The sequence below is a fragment of the Phoenix dactylifera genome, chromosome 5, assembly GCF_051530095.1.
Source record: "Phoenix dactylifera cultivar Ajwa chromosome 5, Ajwa_hap1_PhDact_Kaust_v1.1, whole genome shotgun sequence".
In the NCBI taxonomy this organism is placed as follows: domain Eukaryota; kingdom Viridiplantae; phylum Streptophyta; class Magnoliopsida; order Arecales; family Arecaceae; genus Phoenix; species Phoenix dactylifera.
Window position 1 is genome coordinate 24,735,068 of NC_143194.1, and position 23,153 is coordinate 24,758,220.

General features: G+C 38.2%; 1 protein-coding gene across 2 annotated transcripts in view; it reads right to left on the reverse strand.

Moving 5' to 3' along the window:
• Window positions 1-2,187: 2,187 nt before the first annotated feature.
• LOC103721407 (uncharacterized) overlaps window positions 2,188-23,153 on the reverse strand; it is a 31,030-nt gene continuing 10,064 nt past the window's right edge. The window contains exons 7-14 of one of the 2 annotated variants that reach the window (XR_015987195.2): window positions 21,628-21,673; window positions 21,297-21,546; window positions 17,855-18,060; window positions 17,646-17,720; window positions 16,817-17,011; window positions 16,639-16,719; window positions 4,326-4,405; window positions 2,188-2,563 (exon numbers count right to left, since the gene is read on the reverse strand). Coding sequence is in view for 1 of the 2 variants with exons in the window: in XM_039128818.3 (XP_038984746.1) it covers window positions 2,485-2,563; window positions 4,326-4,405; window positions 16,639-16,719; window positions 16,817-16,886; window positions 17,646-17,720; window positions 17,855-18,060; window positions 21,297-21,546; window positions 21,628-21,673 (887 nt within the window). In the remaining variant the exon portion in view is untranslated. The remainder of the gene's footprint in view (window positions 2,564-4,325; window positions 4,406-16,638; window positions 16,720-16,816; window positions 17,012-17,645; window positions 17,721-17,854; window positions 18,061-21,296; window positions 21,547-21,627; window positions 21,674-23,153) is intronic. The other variant, XM_039128818.3, reaches the window with a different exon arrangement.

Consider the following 23,153-nt stretch of genomic DNA (forward strand, 5'->3'; position numbering starts at 1 on the left):
ATTTATACCGTTCTAGTACGGACACATTCAAAAAGATCGAAAAACAATATATTCCGGAGCGTTCTAGGCATCTCCCTCCCTCCGACCCACAGAGCACCTCCAGAGTAATTGGCCATATACGAGGTCATCCAGTCCGCGGTTTCGTTGACCTCTCTGTACACATGTTTAGTCTAGAAAACTACGGCTTCCCTAACCATGACTCGGATGTCATTCCCAGAAAATAAGCTCCCTGCAACTGCAGGATGATTCTTTTGTTTCTTGGAAGAACAAAACTAGTGGTTGATTAGGTCGGTTGATCAGGAGATAGGGTTCAGCTATTGAATAAGTTTATTGAATAAGTTGGGTTGATCAGGAGATAGGGTTCAGCTATGATGAGATAAAAATAAAATAAAGGAAGAAAGCATTAAGAAAAGAAATTTCTTAAATTAAAGGCCTCTTTGGATGGTGAATCTATTATCCCCGGTCAAATCATTCTTAGTCGAAAACCATATATATATAAGGAAAGTAAGATGACAAAAGATCTCAGATATTCAAGGAGACAATGGAGGCCATTATCATGATTTTTCAAATATATAATAAATAAACTTTTTATCGAAATGGTTTATTTGGGATTATACATTCTTGGGGTGATCATGATTCCTTGGACTCTCCTTTGGATATGGTAATCAAATGTCCAAACAAGCTCTAAAAGTTTGAACTAGTCCCGGAACTCAATGATAAAAACTTGTGCTAAAATTCCTACAAAATGGCAAAGTCATGATAGTCCTTATTCACGGCCTAAGTTAGTCGAACATTGGAAGGGCGGAGTTGAAGCTAGAATTTTTTTGCATGTAAGGTACCATAAGTCTTTAAAAAGTAATTTACATTAGACATGGCTAGTACTATAATGTTCGGCTTGATTCGCCAAGGCCATTGGATTTGACCATAGCTCATTGTGTACTCCGCAGGAACATGTTATATTGTTACTACAAATGTATCAGAAGATAGGGCTTTCATTCCATAATTAAATAAATAATATTTTTTTCTGGACTCTGACATTTACCATTTTTTATGCCAAGTTACAGCATATTATAACCAAGTCCTCCATATGTACAACGTTCTTACTAACTACTTTTACAAGAATGGATGCCAAGTTGAACTGCAGTGGAGCCAGCAAGGTCTTTATATTCAACATTTAGAACATACATCATACAATCAAATATGTTTTCTAAATTATCGGTTTTAATTAATATAAGAATTAGATGTTTTTAATAAACTCATAATATGGTTATGCTCTCGTACTCTTCCAGTGCATGAAAAGCAAATTATCCTCGGCTAGCTTGCCTGAAATATATTACTCGAGTATTTCTTATGAATAAGGTATATGCTACTTTTTCCTCCAAAGATAGCACAAGTTATATCCTTTCTTTTAAACATATCATAATCTTTATTTTAATTTGATATCCATACGTTATATGTACCCTCCAATCATGTAATGATTTCATCAACTTAATAAAATCCAGTGCTTTTCAGCCATTCTTTTTCTTATAAAAAAAAAGAATTTATTAAAGCCACCATAAGTGCCCAACGAATTTTTGTGAGCTTGGGTCGACCTACACTTAATCCAGTGAAGCCCTCGATTACTTCAAATATTAAAGCCACCATATGCTGCGTGACTTGATAAAATTTAGGTTAGACTTCATAAGACTCATTCATGTGAGACTTGTAGCAGATTCTGCACGGGAACATCAAATTACCAACCAGAGCAAAAATTCATTGGAAAATTATAGACCTATAAGAAACCATAACATCACGGGACTTACGGGTTGAACTTGATATGGCAGTCACTTGAGAACCAGGCTACCGTGGTTCGGTACAGCAAGACAACGAGACATCACTGGCAAGATACTTTCAAGGTGCCCATAAAGTGAGACGGGTAAACATTTGGGATAACCAGCACAAAAAGACCCTGCAAAGTTGCAAAAGATTGTCCTATATGCATCGATATCAAATTGCTATTCTAATTCACAGGACAGCTTTGCAAAATTGCTTCAACATCCCATGGGGGGTTGTTCTTGACCTAAAAAGAAAAAGAAAACAGAAAAGCCATTTGGATCATAAGAATCTTCAGTTCCTTACTAGGAAGGCAGATATTAAGCCCCCATTAGATTGGACAGCATCATCATTGTTTTACAAATACAAAAAACAAAAAGGAAAAGCCATTTAGTGACTATAATTTTAGATCTAGCGCATAAGTCAAAACGTATTTACATGGAAAGAAAAGTAATTGGAACAGTTGTCATGAATTTCATCAGCCACCTAAATGCTTTCATCAGATATTACAAGCAAGTTTAAGCTGCATGGATGCATCATTCAGCAATGAGTTGGATTGAAGATCATTTTCCAATGTTTAAATATATATGATATAAGGGGGAACACACACACACAGCTGTAAACAAAGTTAAACCTGTACAATTCTATCTTCTTTTGACAGGTTAGTCAAGCTTATACGTCGTATACAGGCATGCGTTCCTCAATGGAGACACGGCATATAGGGCATTTCTTACATTTCTCAGAGCAATGCCTGCACGATATCAACAAAATATGACTCAGGATTCAAATAGCACAGCCAAATTCATTCCTCAATATGTAAATCCCAGTTCAATCACTGCATGACACATGACAATGGGTCCTAATTTTCCTAATTTTTGGTGACAAATTTGGTCCAAAAAGCATTTGTCTTCTTTAACATAGTTCTTTAAAGTACCTAGAATACCTTTTGAATGCCAGCAAGATAAGGGAGACAGGTTCTTTTTTCTTGTTTGGTTTCTTTACCTTGTTCTTTTTCCTTTTGTAATCAATGCTTACATTTTAGTGGTAGATATGATAGTTGATTTTAAAGTTTGTGGTGTTGATGTTATCCTATGGAATATGGACAATCAATAGAATTGAAGTTGATGACTGCCCAACCATGCTGTTCCAAAATCATTTTTTTTTAAAAAAAATCCTGGAATATTCTTTGAAATACCTGGAACACTTTGAATTCCTCCAAGATAAGGGAGAGATTCTTTTTTCTCCTTGTTCTTTTCCTTTTTTCGGTGAATCATGATAATTTAATGGTAGACATGATGAAAGGTTTTAAGGTTTGTGGTGTTATGTTATTCTATGGAGCATGGATTGAAATCTATAGGTTTGAAGTTGACTGGATAAGCAAGGATGTGGATAGTCCCCTTATCCATGTCCAAGATGGCAAACCCAACAACTCAAAATCAAAGGACCGTCCAAATTTAGGATCCAATCCGTGAACGTAATTTACACTATAAAAAATGTTATGTTTTTAGTAGTCTCTAACCTAATCATGGGGTAGATATCAAAATGGATGGTTTTAATTAAAATGGTGTATATTTATTTAATCATCAGAACCTAGTGAATTTAAATCTACCTATGTTTTTAAGATGTGTATATCATGGTCCATAAAACGATTTTTCAATTCACTGTATTAATACAATTGGTACTGTTCATTTTTGTACCATCTTGATGCATAAGTTAGAGACCACCAAAATATATGAATTTTGGTTTCTAGGAATTTTCTATAGTGTACATAATATTTAACACTTTGGATCTTCAATTTGGATGGGACTATCATTAACTTTAAAATTGTTACTTCATTTTTCAAAGAGTTCATGTAAAGTGTGTCTATGTATATATGTACATAAAGAGAGGGAAAGAGAGAAGGGGGATTGTCGGGCATGGGTTGTAGAGGAGAGGGCAATCAAAGCTCATTCGTAGGTGGATTGTCAAGGTTGTTGGAATTGCCGAGGCAAGATCTAAGAAGACCATAAAGGTTAGCGTAGGTAGAAATCTACCAAAGCTATCACAAGAATATGGTCTCTCAAGGCCATAAAGGTTTTTAGGTCAGCGCTAGAGCAAGATTTACTAAAGTCGCAAGGGTTGCTAGATAGCACAAGGGAAGAGGAGAAGAGTGGCAAGAACAGAGGAGAAGGCCAGTGTATGGTAAAAAAGGGAAAGGAAAATGATAAAAATGGGAGTGCAGGAGGTGGATGTAGGGATTTTATTTTAGATAATTGAAACTAGCTTATATGGGAGCATAATATTACCAATTTATTTAACTAGGCAGGGCACACCACAACCAGTCCATAGCCTAGCTCCATTTATTTCCAGCAATAAATCCTAAACCAAAGGCTAGTTGTAGTCAGCTCGCCTATCTTGTATAAGGCCCGACCTAATAGGCCTCGAGCCAGACCCGGCCCATTTCTACACCTAAAGACAATAGGCAGATGCTAGAAGAAACATGATGTCTGACAGATTAAAGCACATGAATATACTTGCAAAGAGTGCGGTGCCGGCAAGGAAGGAGGACCGTGCATATTTCCCCCTCAAAGCAAACCCTACATAGGATCTTTTCCTGGCAACAAGCAACAAGAAATTCATAAGCACCATATCTTCAAAGACAATTCTAGGAATTAGCAGAGAAGATTATTTGTAATAAGTAGAAACAGTTGATTTCAGCAACACAATGCAAAGTAGCCAAGGGGACATGAACAATCGCTTAAAAAGAAATAAAGGATATTTGCAATAGGAAAAATTCAACATAATGTGAAAAGATTAAAAAAAAAAAAATCAATATCAACATTTTTGTTGATTACATGAAAATAAGAATCAGAAAGCTCAATTAATCACAGCCACTCCTAGTGGCACTGTCGCACTATCTTACACTGAACTATAATCACCTAGTTATTTAAATGATATGGATATTTCTGCGAGATTGTAAGTGCAAGTTGACAAGATCCAAAACATAGGCCATGGACCATGGGGGGAATCCTATACAATTTACTTGAAATACATTAAACTGTACATGTAGATCATATCTCATTCATAAAAGACCGAATTACATTATTATGCCAGATATTGTCCCGTATACTGAAGCTAAGTTAATCAGAAGTATTATATCCTTGTAGTAATGGACCTAAACAAAAGTAACATAAATTATTGGTTCAATATGTGATTGGCCATGAAAACATGGCATGCAACTTTTTCCAGGAATTATATACTACGATTGGACCAGCATATATTGCAGTTGTACTTAAACAATAAACATATAAAGTGGCATTATGGTAGAAAACATATTAAACACAGAAGTTTCAAATTGACCAACACAAGCAGCAGAAGATCCATACTGGCACTGTTATGAGATGAGAATTTATGCTATTATCTTCTATAGAAACATGTTGTGCATGCCTTATACAGAAACGGCCTTTACCAAATTCAAACATTCTATTAATGATACAAACATTTCAATATTTGTCGTGGCATAGCATTTTATAATAGGAAGCAGAAGTATTTGACAGATAATATTTCATTTTGTTAACAAGCAAATCGTGAAATTATCTTTACTTATGTTGACTGATTAAAACAATCAGACTCTTGGCCAATGCACCTCACTTGATTCTCTTTTCCAGCACTACTTTGAAGGGGCTTAAGGGTGTATTTATTTTAAAAAGAAATTGTGTCTTTGTGAAGGTACTTAACAGTTATACTTTTAAAATTTCTCACTGTACACCTTGTGTTTATCTCTAAGTGTCACAATCTTCTACTTAAGGTATTCCTCTTGCTTTATAATATTTATGAAATTATACACTCAATATGCTTGGAATTCCAAGTATCCTCAAGAGATATGACCTGATACCGGAATCAACTTATGCACATATTCCCATTTCAAGTGGTTGTGGTTTATCTGTACTCATACTAGTGTACTCTTGTTTTCATGGAGTGGATTTACATAGTTTCAGGGTGAACACCACAGATACCAGACCCAAGCCCAAACAGAAAAGGTGGAGGTTTGGCATTAGATCAACAAGTGGTCATAAGAGGCATGTCAAACTACAAAAAGAAAAGAGAAAAACGAAAAGAAGTACCCTTGATGGTTACGGCAGTCATTGTTTTCAGGATGTTTCTAAATACTATATGCAATTTCTCAGTCCTTTTGACTTATCTATGTCCTGAGATTTTAGGGTTGAATGGATCTAACCCCTAGGTAGGGTTGTCAAATAAGCAAGCTGTTCCTGAGATACTCATGCTGTGCTCGAAATTAAGCTCAAGATGAACTCGATCAGTGCACAAGTGAGCCGAACATGCAAGAAGTGTTCGAGTCAATGTTTCTCGCACCACCTCAAACCGCTTGGTTCAAGACATACCGACTGTACAGGGTTGGAACTAACACGAAAACACTACTTGGATCGGTACATGACCCATACCATCTTGTACCGCCCAAAATCGAGGTGCGCAATGTATTGTACCAATCCATAGCACCTAGTTTCAAGCGATATCATGATAAAAAAATGAGAAAAAAGAAAAAAAGCTCGAGAGCTGCCTCGGTACAGATTACATACCAACCTATAGTATATAGGTAATGTACAAGTACAATTTCCAGTACCAAGATTGCGGTCTTGATTCGAGTCAATAATATAAATAAGCTGAACATGAGCTAAATGCAGCTTGCTCATGTTAGGCTGAAAATAGCTTGAAATACCTTATAGATAAAACAAATAAGCATAAATAGATATTAATAAGAGAAGGACAATGCTAGGAAAGAGTATCTACTTAAGTCGAAAGTCAATATTGAGGTACCCAAGTCAAAGATTCACACCCTTAATCATGATCTATACCATTGAAAATGCCTAGAACCAAAAATCAAATATTTGATGATCTCTAACTATACATCAAGTAGGTGCAAAAATTGTATGGTTAAAATAATATAAGACCATATCTTGCTATGATCTAAGCATTAAAATCTATTGATTTTCAATAAACATGTTTTAATATGTATAAATCATGATGAATAAAGTGTATTCTCAATTTAAATGCTTTATCATGTGCAAGCTCCACCATACCGACGTATCGGTGGGCACCGGTACCATACCAAATCGAACCGGTACTATACCGGTTCGGCTGGGAAAGAAAAAAAAACTGACTGTGTCCGTGTTAAAGCCACAAAGTGGCATTAAATGCCACTATGGCATTAAATGGCCCACGCGGACTGCCCTGCGTGGCCTCGCTGCCCCGCTCAAGGAACCGCGCGCGAGCGCGGTTCCCTGCGCGTGGAATCGTGCGCGGGGGCGAGCTGGGCACGCGATTCCCCACTCGCGCTCGTGCGCAGACGCTCTCTTTTTTTTCTTTTCTTTTTTCTCTTCTTCCTTCCCGAATGTTCTCTCCTTATCCTTTCTTCCCCTCTCTCCTCTCTTCTCTTTCTCCCCTTCTCCCGCGAGCAAGGACGGAAAAGAAACCGCGAGCAAGGGGGGTGATCCTCGTCGGGGTGCTCAGGAGAGAGTCGGCCCGAGGCCCGATGCAAACTGGTACTCTTCTTCTCTTCTCTCTTCTTCTTCCTCTTCTTTTTTCCTATTTCTTCCTCTTCTTTCCTCTTCTTTCTCTTCTTCCCTACCGGTGCGAATCGTTTTCAAAGGTTGTACCGTACCAGTCTTGAGCGGTACCGGTACGGTACGGGCTGACCCGGCCGGTACGAGCAGGTTCAGCAGATCCTGATCATGCGCTTTAGCACACTAGCACAATGGAAACCATTCATTTTTTTGTCATTTTAATGTATTGGCTAGAAACCACCCAACACATGATTTTTGGTTTCTATGCACTTTTAACGGTACATATCATTATCAATGTTGTAGATCTTCAATTTGGATGCCCCCTAATTAATTTTAGACTTGAGAGTAGATACCTTCTCTTGAGAGAAGCATAGTCCATCCCTATTACTAATGCAATATTTATATGTAAAAATATTTTTAACCTTCTTAAACCTATTTATTATAAATTTTAATGTTTATGTAACTTAATAAATGCACTCGTACCTTGGCTATCATAATTTTGTCATTTCTTTTTTAAAACTAAAACCAAGAGATGTGGATTTAACTAAAAAAAAGGAGCGTCCATAGATAAAGAACTTAGTTGTAAAATAGCCTAGGCAATGTTAGGTGATAGACCCTCCTAAAGCCTAGGCAATAGCCAGGCAATTAGGCGACCCCTATGCAAATATTTTTTTTCAAAATTTATCAAATGATAATATCTTTCAATTGTTAAATTAAATATGCATTATGCTTAATAAATTATCCATATTGTTTGAACCAAAGACACATTGATAGCAATTAATGCATGAGTTCTACTTAAAATACAATAAATTAATAAAATATTTTTTGATTTAAGCTTAAAGAACACAAGTATACAATATTTGTTTCCTTAGCTCAAATAGTAGAGCGCACATTCTCTATTGGATGTGGATGTGGGTTCACTGGGGAAAAAGCTAGATGATTTTAATTGTGATGAAGTCAATCAAGCAATGTAAACTCAATAAGGGCATATAAAGAATATGGATATTGTAAGAAGAAAATGTTTAATATGCCATATGCTTAATCTGCCAAACAAGCTAACATTTAAACAATGACAAAAGAAATAATAAAGGCATGTAGTAAACAAATAAACAAAAAGAAAACATGTCTAACATACAAGTAGTAAACTTAAAATATATATTAGTAAGACATCATTTGATCTAAAGTTAAAGAAAACAAGTATACACAGATGAGCACCTTGTTATTAGTAACTTGCTACTATGATAATATTAATGGCACTATAATGTTAAATATAATATTAAAAAAAGAAAACATAGATTAATACAAGGAAAAAATTGGAAAGTGAAAAAAGTATGTTCTCATTTTCCTAAAACAGAGAGTCCTAAAACCAAAAATCCCTAATCCATTTACTTAATTCAAGCACATTTTTAACTTACCAATCTAACTCGACATAAAAAACAAATAGAATCCATGATAAGAATTAATACATCATCACTCTGTAGATCATAATTTATTAGCAAAATCTAGCAGTGTGATTGCATAAAAAAATACAAGAAATATCATCTATAAAACATCAGTTATAATTTCTGATTATTTTTAATCAAAGAGAGGGAAAGAGGTGAGGAGGAAGTATTATTATTAATCAGAGAGAGCCTGTTTTCTAGAAAACAGAGGGTGGGGAAAAATAGCATTTAGATATACCCACAGGCATCCAACCTAACCTTAACAAAAAAGGGGAAAAAAACCATAGGCAGTCAGACCTTCAACAGATTTAAAAAATGAATCCCCAACCCATAGTATGCTGAGTGGAGAACCTCTTATTAATTAAGCATTTCATGGGGGGAAGTGGAAGAAATAATGAGAGAGACATGGACTTACCCTAAGGCCTCTCAAATCTCAATTCACCTCAGATCCCTGCAGATCACCGTTGATTGCACACCCTCAACTACCATCATCACCAAGAAGGTAGTGGAAACCAAGGTTTACTGCACCGATCGATATCGATGCATACCAACCAAACTATACTATACCACATACCGGAAACATACCAACCAAACCATATTGTACCAACACCAAACTGGTTCAAGGGCCAACCGATACTCGATACACCGAACCAACCTCCCTACCGAGTATACTAACACTGTAATAGAATAGTACTGGTACGGAGTCCAGTACTGAGACGGCGAATCTTGGGTGGAACAAAGCCCCATTTGATGCCCTGGGTAGAGAGCCGGAAGAGGAAAGGAATGCGATAAGGCAAATTGTAAAGAGATCAAAGAATCTTGACTCTTCTTTTCTTAAGCTGAGCTCACTCAATTGGGTCAAGCCCGGCTCCCTCATCGGGTTGGATTCTGTCACGAGGCTAGGGCCACCATACTAGGCAAGCCTAAGGAATTTGGGTGACCAGGAACATGCCTAGGCTAGTGGAGTAGTGGGCAATCAGGCAAGCAACCAAAGGATTTAGGGTAGAGGAAAGCAAGAGTCGTCCGGACAAGCCTCGCCTAGGAGGACCCAGGCTTGGCTAAGCGACCAGGCAAGCCTCAATGACAACTATGATGAGGAAAAGAGTTGAATCATCTTAGTCATTAGATCAAGGAAATGACATAATTACCTAAGGCTTTTGGGTAGAGGAGACCAAAGCTTGGCCCTGATTCTCCACAACGAGTGGATTACTTCTCAACTCTCTTCTTCGTCCGTCCTCTCTCACTGATGGTGGCAATTTCAAGATCTAGAAAAGTCGGACCTCTTCCTTACCTCTCTCTCTCTCTCTCTCTCTCTCTCTCTCTCTCAGCATGTACTTCCAGATTTAGCAGCAATGGCAGCCCTCTTTTTTACCTTCTTATTCAAACTGAACCGTCTACTCTTTTGATGGATCCCTTGCAACCACCTTTGCTGAGAAGCCCACATCTCTTGGAGCCACCTTTGCTAAGAAGCCCATCCCTCTGGCCATTTCTCATTTGAGCTTAATCTAGCCAAGCTCAAGCTCGTTCAGTAGGAATTAACTAAGCTTGAGTTGGATTTCATAGCTCAAGCTTGGCTTAAGCTAAGCATTAGCAATTTTTGAGCCGAGCCAAGCTGAGTCTATCTAACTTATATTCATCTTGTTTACCCCCCTTCTCCTAGCCTTAGGCACAAAACCACATTTAACACTAACGACCAAGGTTCATTGTCTCAGTATCAAACCCCGTACCGGTGCCACGCTAGCATAGTGCTGATACAGTACGAAATTTCTTTGGCGTATCGAGTATCAGTACGCCACACATACTCGCACCAAACTGAAATGGTATCGTACGCTCCATACCGTTCGGTTCGGGCCGGTACGGCATACCATGTAACGACCAAAGTTATCTGACGCTTGTAAAGAATATTTGAACCTTCACCATAAAGAGTAGACATCATCTTCTAAACCATCTTGGTGATCCTTCCTATTGAAATTTGTTTCCCCATTTGATCCCTTTCTACTTGACATCCCTCTTCTCCCCCCTTTTCACCCAAATTCTCTTCTTCCTTTCTTTATCTTTACCTTCTTTACTTTCTTTCCTTCTCTATTCCCTCTTGCCCCAAACCACCATGTCCTTTTATTCTCCTCCTACTCCCTCCTCTTTCTTCTTTTTTTCTTTGCCTTCTCATCCTCCTCTACTATATCACTTCCCTCTTTCTCTTTATTCTTTTATTCTTTCTCTGATTGTTTTGGTCTTCTCTTCCTAAAATATGAATCCACCTTTGCAAAATTGAATTTGAGTGAAAACCTGCATTGGACACATCTATTCAAACTGACAATATCTAGAAGGCAGCCTACAGACAGTACAAATTCGTAGCTCTCTTGGAGTGTTTGAGGTCTGTGCACATCATAAGACACCCATATCTTGGAGGCAAATCTAACAGCCACATAGTGCATTGGAGTTTGAAGTGCTCCAATCAGCCAACCAAATCATATAAGTTCAATCACATTGGAGAACCAAGGCGTTGCTGTACTTCTAGAATAAAAATTCTATCAACCTGTGATTTATGATGATAGATTTAGCTTCAAGTTAAAATAACAATCAACTCCTAGTAAGCATCTGCAAGTTAAATTTGAGTGAAATTAAGTAATAACTAACAATAGTCCAAGTCTTATGTTGTAAGTATTAAAAAAACTTTGGTGTTAATGAACCAATGCTTAGGAACCACAGCTAAGAGTTCTAGGTCAAACATATTTGCTAGTATTTTTTTTAGCTTTGTAAAGGACTCCATGGAAACCCTCCTCTTCTTGCAATGGACTTCATAAAAACCACTCTATCAAGTCCTTTTTAATCTTCTTCCTCTTTAAAGCCAGTCCATCACTTGACATCTACAAGCATCTTATTCTAGACTTGAAAACTAGAAATCCTTTATTAAATTTGGAAGAAAAAAGGCAGAATAACTTAATAAACTCCTTATAGTAGATTCCACCTAAGAAATGCGCATCGAAATTTATAATTGCACTATTTCTTGGTTCCACAGCTCGAATTACAGTGATATTGATTTCATCGTAGCATAAATGTGGGCAATTTCAATTAATTCCATATATTTTGACAAATCTCAATTCACCTCAGATCCCTGCAGATCACCGTTGATTGCACACCCTCAACTACCATCATCACCAAGAAGGTAGTGGAAACCAAGGTTTACTGCACCGATCGATATCGATGCATACCAACCAAACTATACTATACCACATACCGGAAACATACCAACCAAACCATATTGTACCAACACCAAACTGGTTCAAGGGCCAACCGATACTCGATACACCGAACCAACCTCCCTACCGAGTATACTAACACTGTAATAGAATAGTACTGGTACGGAGTCCAGTACTGAGACGGCGAATCTTGGGTGGAACAAAGCCCCATTTGATGCCCTGGGTAGAGAGCCGGAAGAGGAAAGGAATGCGATAAGGCAAATTGTAAAGAGATCAAAGAATCTTGACTCTTCTTTTCTTAAGCTGAGCTCACTCAATTGGGTCAAGCCCGGCTCCCTCATCGGGTTGGATTCTGTCACGAGGCTAGGGCCACCATACTAGGCAAGCCTAAGGAATTTGGGTGACCAGGAACATGCCTAGGCTAGTGGAGTAGTGGGCAATCAGGCAAGCAACCAAAGGATTTAGGGTAGAGGAGAGCAAGAGTCGTCCGGACAAGCCTCGCCTAGGAGGACCCAGGCTTGGCTAAGCGACCAGGCAAGCCTCAATGACAACTATGATGAGGAAAAGAGTTGAATCATCTTAGTCATTAGATCAAGGAAATGACATAATTACCTAAGGCTTTTGGGTAGAGGAGACCAATGCTTGGCCCTGATTCTCCACAACGAGTGGATTACTTCTCAACTCTCTTCTTCGTCCGTCCTCTCTCACTGATGGTGGCAATTTCAAGATCTAGAAAAGTCGGACCTCTTCCTTACCTCTCTCTCTCTCTCTCTCTCTCTCTCTCTCTCAGCATGTACTTCCAGATTTAGCAGCAATGGCAGCCCTCTTTTTTACCTTCTTATTCAAACTGAACCGTCTACTCTTTTGATGGATCCCTTGCAACCACCTTTGCTGAGAAGCCCACATCTCTTGGAGCCACCTTTGCTAAGAAGCCCATCCCTCTGGCCATTTCTCATTTGAGCTTAATCTAGCCAAGCTCAAGCTCGTTCAGTAGGAATTAACTAAGCTTGAGTTGGATTTCATAGCTCAAGCTTGGCTTAAGCTAAGCATTAGCAATTTTTGAGCCGAGCCAAGCTGAGTCTATCTAACTTATATTCATCTTGTTTACCCCCCTTCTCCTAGCCTTAGGCACAAAACCACATTTAACACTAACGACCAAGGTTCATTGTCTCAGTATCAAACCCCGTACCGGTGCCACGCTAGCATAGTGCTGATACAGTACGAAATTTCTTTGGCGTATCGAGTATCAGTACGCCACACATACTCGCACCAAACTGAAATGGTATCGTACGCTCCATACCGTTCGGTTCGGGCCGGTACGGCATACCATGTAACGACCAAAGTTATCTGACGCTTGTAAAGAATATTTGAACCTTCACCATAAAGAGTAGACATCATCTTCTAAACCATCTTGGTGATCCTTCCTATTGAAATTTGTTTCCCCATTTGATCCCTTTCTACTTGACATCCCTCTTCTCCCCCCTTTTCCCCCAAATTCTCTTCTTCCTTTCTTTATCTTTACCTTCTTTACTTTCTTTCCTTCTCTATTCCCTCTTGCCCCAAACCACCATGTCCTTTTATTCTCCTCCTACTCCCTCCTCTTTCTTCTTTTTTTCTTTGCCTTCTCATCCTCCTCTACTATATCACTTCCCTCTTTCTCTTTATTCTTTTATTCTTTCTCTGATTGTTTTGGTCTTCTCTTCCTAAAATATGAATCCACCTTTGCAAAATTGAATTTGAGTGAAAACCTGCATTGGACACATCTATTCAAACTGACAATATCTAGAAGGCAGCCTACAGACAGTACAAATTCGTAGCTCTCTTGGAGTGTTTGAGGTCTGTGCACATCATAAGACACCCATATCTTGGAGGCAAATCTAACAGCCACATAGTGCATTGGAGTTTGAAGTGCTCCAATCAGCCAACCAAATCATATAAGTTCAATCACATTGGAGAACCAAGGCGTTGCTGTACTTCTAGAATAAAAATTCTATCAACCTGTGATTTATGATGATAGATTTAGCTTCAAGTTAAAATAACAATCAACTCCTAGTAAGCATCTGCAAGTTAAATTTGAGTGAAATTAAGTAATAACTAACAATAGTCCAAGTCTTATGTTGTAAGTATTAAAAAAACTTTGGTGTTAATGAACCAATGCTTAGGAACCACAGCTAAGAGTTCTAGGTCAAACATATTTGCTAGTATTTTTTTTAGCTTTGTAAAGGACTCCATGGAAACCCTCCTCTTCTTGCAATGGACTTCATAAAAACCACTCTATCAAGTCCTTTTTAATCTTCTTCCTCTTTAAAGCCAGTCCATCACTTGACATCTACAAGCATCTTATTCTAGACTTGAAAACTAGAAATCCTTTATTAAATTTGGAAGAAAAAAGGCAGAATAACTTAATAAACTCCTTATAGTAGATTCCACCTAAGAAATGCGCATCGAAATTTATAATTGCACTATTTCTTGGTTCCACAGCTCGAATTACAGTGATATTGATTTCATCGTAGCATAAATGTGGGCAATTTCAATTAATTCCATATATTTTGACAAATTTGGGAATTAGATGTGCCCCCCCCCCCCCCCCCCCCCCCGCGCCCAACTTCCCAATTATGATTCAACATTCTAGATAGCTTAAGTCAAGCAACAAGTGACTATGACTTCCTAATGAAGAAACTTAAAGAGGCATCCCTTCCCCTCTAAGAGCATGAATTTTAATTCAGGTACATCAAGAGATAATTGATCATACAATTAAGTTGAAATTACAACATCATTAGATAATCATGTGGCATGATTGGGTGGTGTACATTTTATACATTACTCCGGTGGCATACGTCATGTAGACAAATTGTCACCAGTCGCCACTATATAATTAAGCTAAAGGAAATCCCTTTGAACTGATCTGTAGCCTTCTCTTCAACTACACTAACAGCTATGCCATAATAACGAGGGGATGGACCACCTTCTCAATATTGCCCTTTATAACCATTCTTCGCATATTTTGTTGAATGCTTAAGCCTCCAATGGGGGGTTGTCAAGTTGGTAGATTTAATGCGCGCTATGAGATATGCAGCCATTAACAACCAAATGAATTAATCATAAGTAAAGAAACTCTGGAATCACTGAATCAGGTGCATTTAAGTGTTCTGATAGTAACAGATGATTTATGGTTGGCATTGGGACTGGCAAACATTTTCAAGCACATCACTTGATATATGTGGGGAGGATAAGAGGATTTTTTTAATGCTATGCATTTGCAGGCCAGATCTAACATTAAATTTGTAGCGCTTCTGTTATCAACTCACAAATTTCTTCACTTGATTTTTCACCTCAAAAAAAGGATATAAAAATAGCAGCTTGAGGCATTCCTAAAAAGGGTTAAGATTATACCCACGAACAGAAAAACATGGCCTGCTTACAAATGAAATTATGAAAGTTTGAATTTTAGAAAACTAAACTCTTAGACAGATTCACAAATCAAAACTAATAACATAAAAACCTGATCCAAGCAATTAATATATATTTTATGTTCCTTTGGGTGGAAGGTAATTTTGTAGAGCTCTTGCAAATATACAACCAGAACAATCAGGCCAAGCTGATTCTTGAAATCGAAGAGGGAAATTCTTTCTTATTCAGAAAATTCCTAAGTAGTTAATTTTGAGTTAATGTAGAGTATACAAAATTATGAGTCATTAAAACTTAAATATATAACATCAATTATTATAATAGAATTACTAAGTAGTTAATGAAGTTAATGTAGAGTATACAAAATTATGAGTGAATAAAACTTAAAAATCTAATCAATTATCATAGTATAATTTATCTATGGAGGAGGAGAAGAAGCAGAAGAAGAAGGAGAAGGAGAAGGAGAAGAGGAGGAGGAAGGGGGGAGAAGGAGAAGTGATGGACCAAAACTCGTTAGCATTTAGGTTTGAATTACGGATCTGATCCAGCGAATGTATTGGTTTTATTACCGCATTTGAATCCATGAGAATTAACCTTTTTCAGTTATTTCCCAAGGATTTGTCTTGAATCTGACAATTCTAAGCCCATATCATGACTAGTATCTTAAGTTGAGTGCTAAAAGTGGTATTAGGACCTCAACTTAAATAGATTCGCTTAACAGAGGAAAGTTACGATCAAATGCAACAAGATCGATGCATGGAAGTAGTTCATTGAAAAGTAAACAAGATTATAGAGCACTCAAAAAAAATAGACAGTATGCTAACAAACATATACTAACAAAAAGCATCGAACATCTAGATGTAATGTTTTCAGGGGCTGTTTAATAATCAGCCAGTTCCATTAAACAACAACTACATAACCTGATTTTCTGCAGAACAAGTTTTGTGACAAAGCAGGAGGAGACCAGCTTTTTGTAATTCATATTTAAAATTTATGACTTGTCAGTTTTCTCCAAATAGGTTTTAAATTAAAGCAACTGAATATATGTTTTCGTAAAACTCATTAACTTTTGGTTTTATTTCAACTTGTTGAAGTTAAACCTGGCAATAAAATATCTTTCCAAACCTATAATAAAAGGGAAGTACAGCAGCCTGATCCCCAAGCAATGAATAGCAATTAATTCATTAAACTTTTAGTCAGGCTTAGAAGCATTACATTTTGAAGCCTTTCATACTCTTGCTGGCTGAACTTTGTGATTTCAGTTTGTTCTCCCAAAGCTGCTTGTAGCCTCCAAACCTGACATTTAAGGAAATAGTGGAAATGGAAATAAAATAAGTTTTTGTAAATATTGTAGCATATCATAACAACACAGCACAAAGCTGTGGAAATGCACCTCTTCAGCAAGATCCTTCTTAGGCATTTTCTTCACCACCTCAGGTGGGTAACCACAAAAAGTGTTATACCTGCATACCACATTAAATAAACATCAGAGAGAAATTAGCTATAGCTTTGGACTTAGCTTGGAACACCTTGAGCCCCATCTATCATAGTACTATCCTTCTTCTCTACCCTTTCCCGCATCACCAACCTACACATCAAATACATCTAATATAAGGCCAACCACTACTTTTTCATGGCTTAGTTTTCCTTCGATGTCCACCCAACCCCCACCCAAAAAAAAGAAAGAAAAATACTCCTCTAAAATTATAATATCAGATCAAATTCTGCATTATTTCATAAAGAAATCACAAGAAATATCCAGCAAACTTGCTAAAAGTCTGTAAGCATGTCTGTCTCGCTAAGACAGGATGGATCAAAGAAAAAGGAAGCTTGACAAAAATTAAAAAGTAATTAAACTATTAAAGGATTTTCCAATGAGCCAATATTTTTCTCATCAAGGATGAGAATGACATTATCAGTCGCCAATTTATGATTAAACCTTGAAAAATAAATAGGCAACTGGTCTATATAATTCTGTTTGCTCAAAGATCACATTGTCGGGTGCATCTAGGTAAGCAGACATGAAAATGCTCTGGAAGCACATGTCACCCAAGGCAATTTCAGCATTCTAGCTGGCAGGCCACAAAAAAGTTACATTCAAGTACGTTTGGAATTATGCTGTCAACTACTATCTGTTCACTTCCAATCCCGATATAAATTAGTAACTACCTTCCATCTAGTGAGAAATTAAAATTTATGGCTATAGATGCAGTGATGCATACCCAGTGGATTCAGCATGAAATAAGCGAGCTTGCTCTTCTTTGCTACCTTCATCAATAGACCACCAACCCAGCAATCTGTGTTTTAGAGCACAAGATATGGCAAGCATGCAACAGTAAACTGTTATGATAATTCCATTTCAATATGTTTCCTGACAATGCATGTCAAGTATAAGAGAGTAATCCTCAACTAACACATGAAGCAACACTACCTTGAACCATGATGCAAGAATGCAAAGCAATCATAAGTTCTTGATGAAATTGTCTGATATCTATTACTAATTGATCCACTGCGTAGTAAAAGAACAAGCTTCTCCACCAATCTTGATATAGCAAATAGGACGCCGGCACCTTGTAAAAGAAATATTGGCAGGAAAAGAACCAAAATTGGAATATGTTGGGCACTAGGTGGTGTTCCCTGTAACCATGAACAGACTAATCATGATTTGGCTACTAGTATCATGTAAATACACATTTATGTGAGAGTAGAGTTGGGTGTGGTGTGCACTCAGTATTGAAGTGACAGCATAATGGAATCTAGTGAGTTCAATTAAATAGTCCACTGCTACAGAGGAGAGATAAGGAGTGTATAATTAGTATTTTGATTAGTACAAAGTTATTTGTCTGCATATTTTAATTTGCAGAATGATGGCCCATTCTAGCTCCTTATGTTGACCTATTGTTCGCCTTAATTTTATGGTGGTGTTATATGATTTCTTTACTTATTCCAAATCACATGATACCAAAGGGACCAATCAATTCTAAAACCTCTTTTCACCTGCTTCAAAGGCATATATTTGAATGGTCAGTTCTTTGTTGGAGATTCTAACTATTAGAACAAACATTGTGGACTGCAGAGCACTCTTAAGGTTCAACATCGTCCCAACGTCTACATCAGACATTTATCAGAACTGGGCAATGACCAAACAATGACCAAAAAAACAAGCAACAACCATTCTATGGAAATTGAATCCAACTCAACAAGGTCCAAAGTACTTGTCTGTATTGTAGGAAAGGATGTTTTGTGGAGCAAAGTTCGCCGGACCGACCGTACCGGCATACCGGTGAGCACCGGCACCGGTACGGTTCCGGTTCGGTACTGGCTTGGAACCGATACCGAACCAGAGCTGCGCGCACGGACATCAAAAAAAAAAAGCAAAAAAAAAAAACAATGCATTCGCACACGTCCGCGGACGCGTCAAATGCCACTGCGGAGAATCGCGCGCGGGCGCGCATTCTCCGCCGCGCGTCCGCACGCAATTCCCAAAAAAAAAAATCACCGCGTCCGTAGCATGGACGCGTTAAATGCCACAGAGTGGTTTTAAATGCCACTCTATGGCATTAAGAGGCCCACGCGGGCTCCAGACGCGCGGGCGCTCTTCCCCGCATGCCCACGCTGGGGAAATTATGCTTGGACCGGTGCGAACCGGGCGCGCGAGAAAATTGTGCTTGGACCGATGCAAACCAGCCCAGTTCGCACCGGTACAAGTACGGAACCAATCGATTCCGACCCAGTTTGGGTCGGAACCGTTTTTATACGCTGTACCGTACCGGTGCCTGTCGGCACCGGTTCGGTACAGGCTGAACCGACTGGAACCCAGTTCCGGTCGGTTCAACATACCTTGTTGTGGAGTATGCTTCTTGTTTACCTTTTCGAGTTATTTTTTTTATCTTCCTCATCTTTCATGACAGTGGGAGAATATCAATTAATGGAAATGAGAGCAGATGCAAAAGCAGGAAAGTGATAGTCTTAAATTTATGGTATGAAAACACCTAAAGAACATTATACTATAATATAATAATGTAAAGATACTGAAAATTACTAAATCACAGCAATTTGCCAGCACCTCCCTTCCTCATTCCTTATCACTGACAACTAGCTGCAAGTTCTCTATTCATGGCAACCTGCACATACCATCATTTTGCCCATAAAAAACTTCCAGACATGGGCAATCAACCAATAAGAGTAAGCAATTTGGTGTTTCTGGTTGATCAGCCTGTCTCCTATTACCAAATATTGTAATATGTAGGTCAGCTTGAAGAGCAAATTCTATACTCCAGTCATTAACAAAATCTGGCATAAATAATGAGGCTACCAGTCCTCAATATGCTCGTCCACTCTTGCTTTCTAAATGACATCAGTTTAAGAGATAATTATATAATGGACACCGTGAAATCATCATTCAGAATTTATTCTTCAATATCGTACTTCGAGAGGGCTCATGAGATACGAGCATATCAACCTGGTCATATGTCTAATTAAGTGGAACCCATAATTGTTAGTTGCTCAACTGTCAATTTGAGTAAAAGGGTAAACAGCAAATCCTGAAGATTCACTATGGCATCAAATTACTAGCAACACAATATTTCCCCATTTTGCACGCCTGACTACCAAAGAAACAATGACAACATGTTGCAATGCATCCATAACATGAGTTGAACTACTTCAGAGTGATCAACTTCATTTGCGTTGCTTGCGAGTCGCCACTAACTACTTTATTAAATAAATATGAAGAAATTTTTGCATGATGATTCTGGGGTCTGCATGCACCACCTCCTCATATTTGCAACCGTCTCCCAGAATTAAATGCCACCACTTTGCCACATATAGGCTCAAATAAGGCCATGTTCCGTAATAAATCTACTGAAACATCATGCCTAAGCTCCATTGCACAACCTTTTTCCACATAGCCTCATGTTACAACATGCTTCTGGCTTATTAATGGACATTTTCTATCATCAGCCTAAAGTATGAAAAGAATAACTAAATTACTTTTTACCTATGGAAATTTAAAAGTGCACAACACACAACGGAAACATCTAGCATAGACAGAGAAAAATATATTTCAAAAGTTTTCCAAGTAACAACTCCCCAAGATGACATCACATTTCACCGACTGAAAACAAGTTTTGACTTCATGAATTTTCTTCAACTATAAATCTATATTGATGTAAATACAATACATAATCAAGAATGGGACTTTGCAGTTTAATTTGGCTTTTCGCTTCCATTTTGTGCTTCAAGTTGACTGCAGTTTCCTAGCAAACATTGTCTACTTTTACACTTCCCAATCTAGGGGAACCTTGAAAAGCCGCTCCCTTGTTGCACAACCTTAAACCTCTAGAACAAAGGAGCTAGGCCCCCCAACCAAACAACTAGCATTCTAGGTTTAATGCCAAACCCACTCTTGTCGCTAGTTGCGTTCACCAGGTTTATGCCATGTGACTTAAGGCTGACAACAGATTGAGGACTAGTAACAGAATTTTCTCAAATTCCAACTAATAATCACTCAGAAAGCCAGATATAGATAGCATAAGACTTTTCAGTAAAGACAAGATAAAGCTGTAGAAATGTTTAATATTTTAATGACTTCCTTTAGTAATTTTTTCTCATGTCTGAATAAATATTTTGAAGTGATTTTTATCATATAGTGGTAATTTTACCGCTAAAAAATATACTAGAAGAAAATTTCATAAAACAAGAGTAGTTTTCTAGATAGACAGCCATAATGGGACCTAGTTGATGAAAGCAAGCCCAAATCAATGACATAAAAGAAAATAATATCATCATTCTGCATGTGATGCTCAGGTCCTATCTGTGAATATTTAATATAAAAAAGGAATAACTTCCACAGCTCCCCTTAAAGTACATACCTCTAAGCGCATACATAGCAAAACCTGGAAAGCTACAAGTGGAATTTTCATTATATGGCCTCCTATGTCTTGCAGACCACATAATCTATCCTGGTCATGATCCTCGATCGAAGGAAGCACAAGGCCACTATTCCAGTCACGATATCTAATTGCTGTGGAGGATGAGCTTGCTTCTCCATGATGAGGCTGTCTATGAATCATTGGATTAGACCACTTTGTGCAAACGAGAAAAGCAAAGCACTCTGCAATTCTGTACAGGGGGCTATGTCAAAGAGTTGCACCGGACCCAATAAAGAAACAATAAATGTATAGGAAAGCAAATGAATGCTACCCAAAATTTACAAATAGATCCCACCAGCCCAAAGCACCTACGTCACCTGCAGTGCATTATAATTAAAAAATAAATTTCCTGCTTCATAAATTTTAAGCCAATGGAGCAATCTACTTTATACCCTATACAGCTTCCACAAATCATTAAATCAGTAAAGCAACAATTGATGCTTGATTATAATAATCATATCATGGAGATTATCAGCAGCCAAGTCGATCTGGTTATGGTTGCAATTGCATCCTGGTGATGTCATTATGGTTTTCAAGTTTCAACAACAAAATTTTTGGTGAGCCGATATCTGCATTAGTCTAATGGGGTGTTGTATGACCTATAGATGTTTGGGTTAGCAAGCCGCTCATGAAGAGGGCTTTGCTGGTGCACTAGAACTAGTGAATAATTACAAGTTCCATGAGACATGAAAGAGTGGATCTTATCGTGCCTACCATACTTTACTGGTCTTCATTACCATAGTCTTTCCGACTCAATTTTGGATAAAATGAAGAAACCAAAGCACTAGGATGATCACAGGACTGGAAAGCTGGGGAGCATAGGCATCACCAATCAAGAACAAAATTAAATCTGTCACGAGATTTGATGACTCATTTCTGTTCCAGCAACGTGTCAAGTTCAAGATGGGCAATTTCTAGCGGACATGCACTAATTATAATGGCCAGCTTCAGTCCACTTGCCATCAATGAGCTCCAGGCTGTCACTGCATCACTGTGAGGCTTGTTTAGCTTCAGAAGGTCATCATCGCAGTGGACTTGGTCATTAATCCAATAAATTTTAGAAGTATTCCTCCTTGCAGCACTAGCACAATACCTTCATGTGGAGATGTTGGGGAGGTGACTAATTTTCAGCACGACATCGATGGGTCAAACAGTCAAAGAATCAAAACTTAGCTATGGTTGGGGGAAGATGAGCAGGGTTCCCCTCCCCTCTTTTTTCTCCAATCATCATTACTAATCACCATGGGGAAAGCTGGCACCGACAGTCATCTTGAATGGAACATCCTTGGAAGAGACCAATAACGAACATTATAGTGGAGCAACGGTGAGAAGAGCAGGTGGTAATGACAAGGCGGTTGGAAACGACAAGGATCATGCAGCGCACCACTAGGTGGAGGTCATGCGGAGAGCAGGGAACAGGCAGAGGGGCGGGTGGTGGTTCTCTACCACGTTGCCTTCTCTGACCTCGATGTCAACCATCGCAAGGCCACAATTACAACCTTCCAGCACCCCTCTCTATACAGTTTGGCCCATTGATTCAATGGTTCTAACGAAAGGTCACTTGCCCGATCAACATTATCGAGATTGGACAATCAAATATTTTGTGCTATTATTTTATTAATAATAAATGATAATTCTAGTGGACTGAGCTTAGGTATTGTGTCTCAATGAATGTGCTCAGATTGGGTAACTTATAAATTGGTTTAGGCTGTGGGCCGGGCCAAAGCCCGCCTTGGCCGAATAATTTCAGTCCTATGCAAGCCTGAAGGGACATTAAATCAAATGGACCAGGTCTGA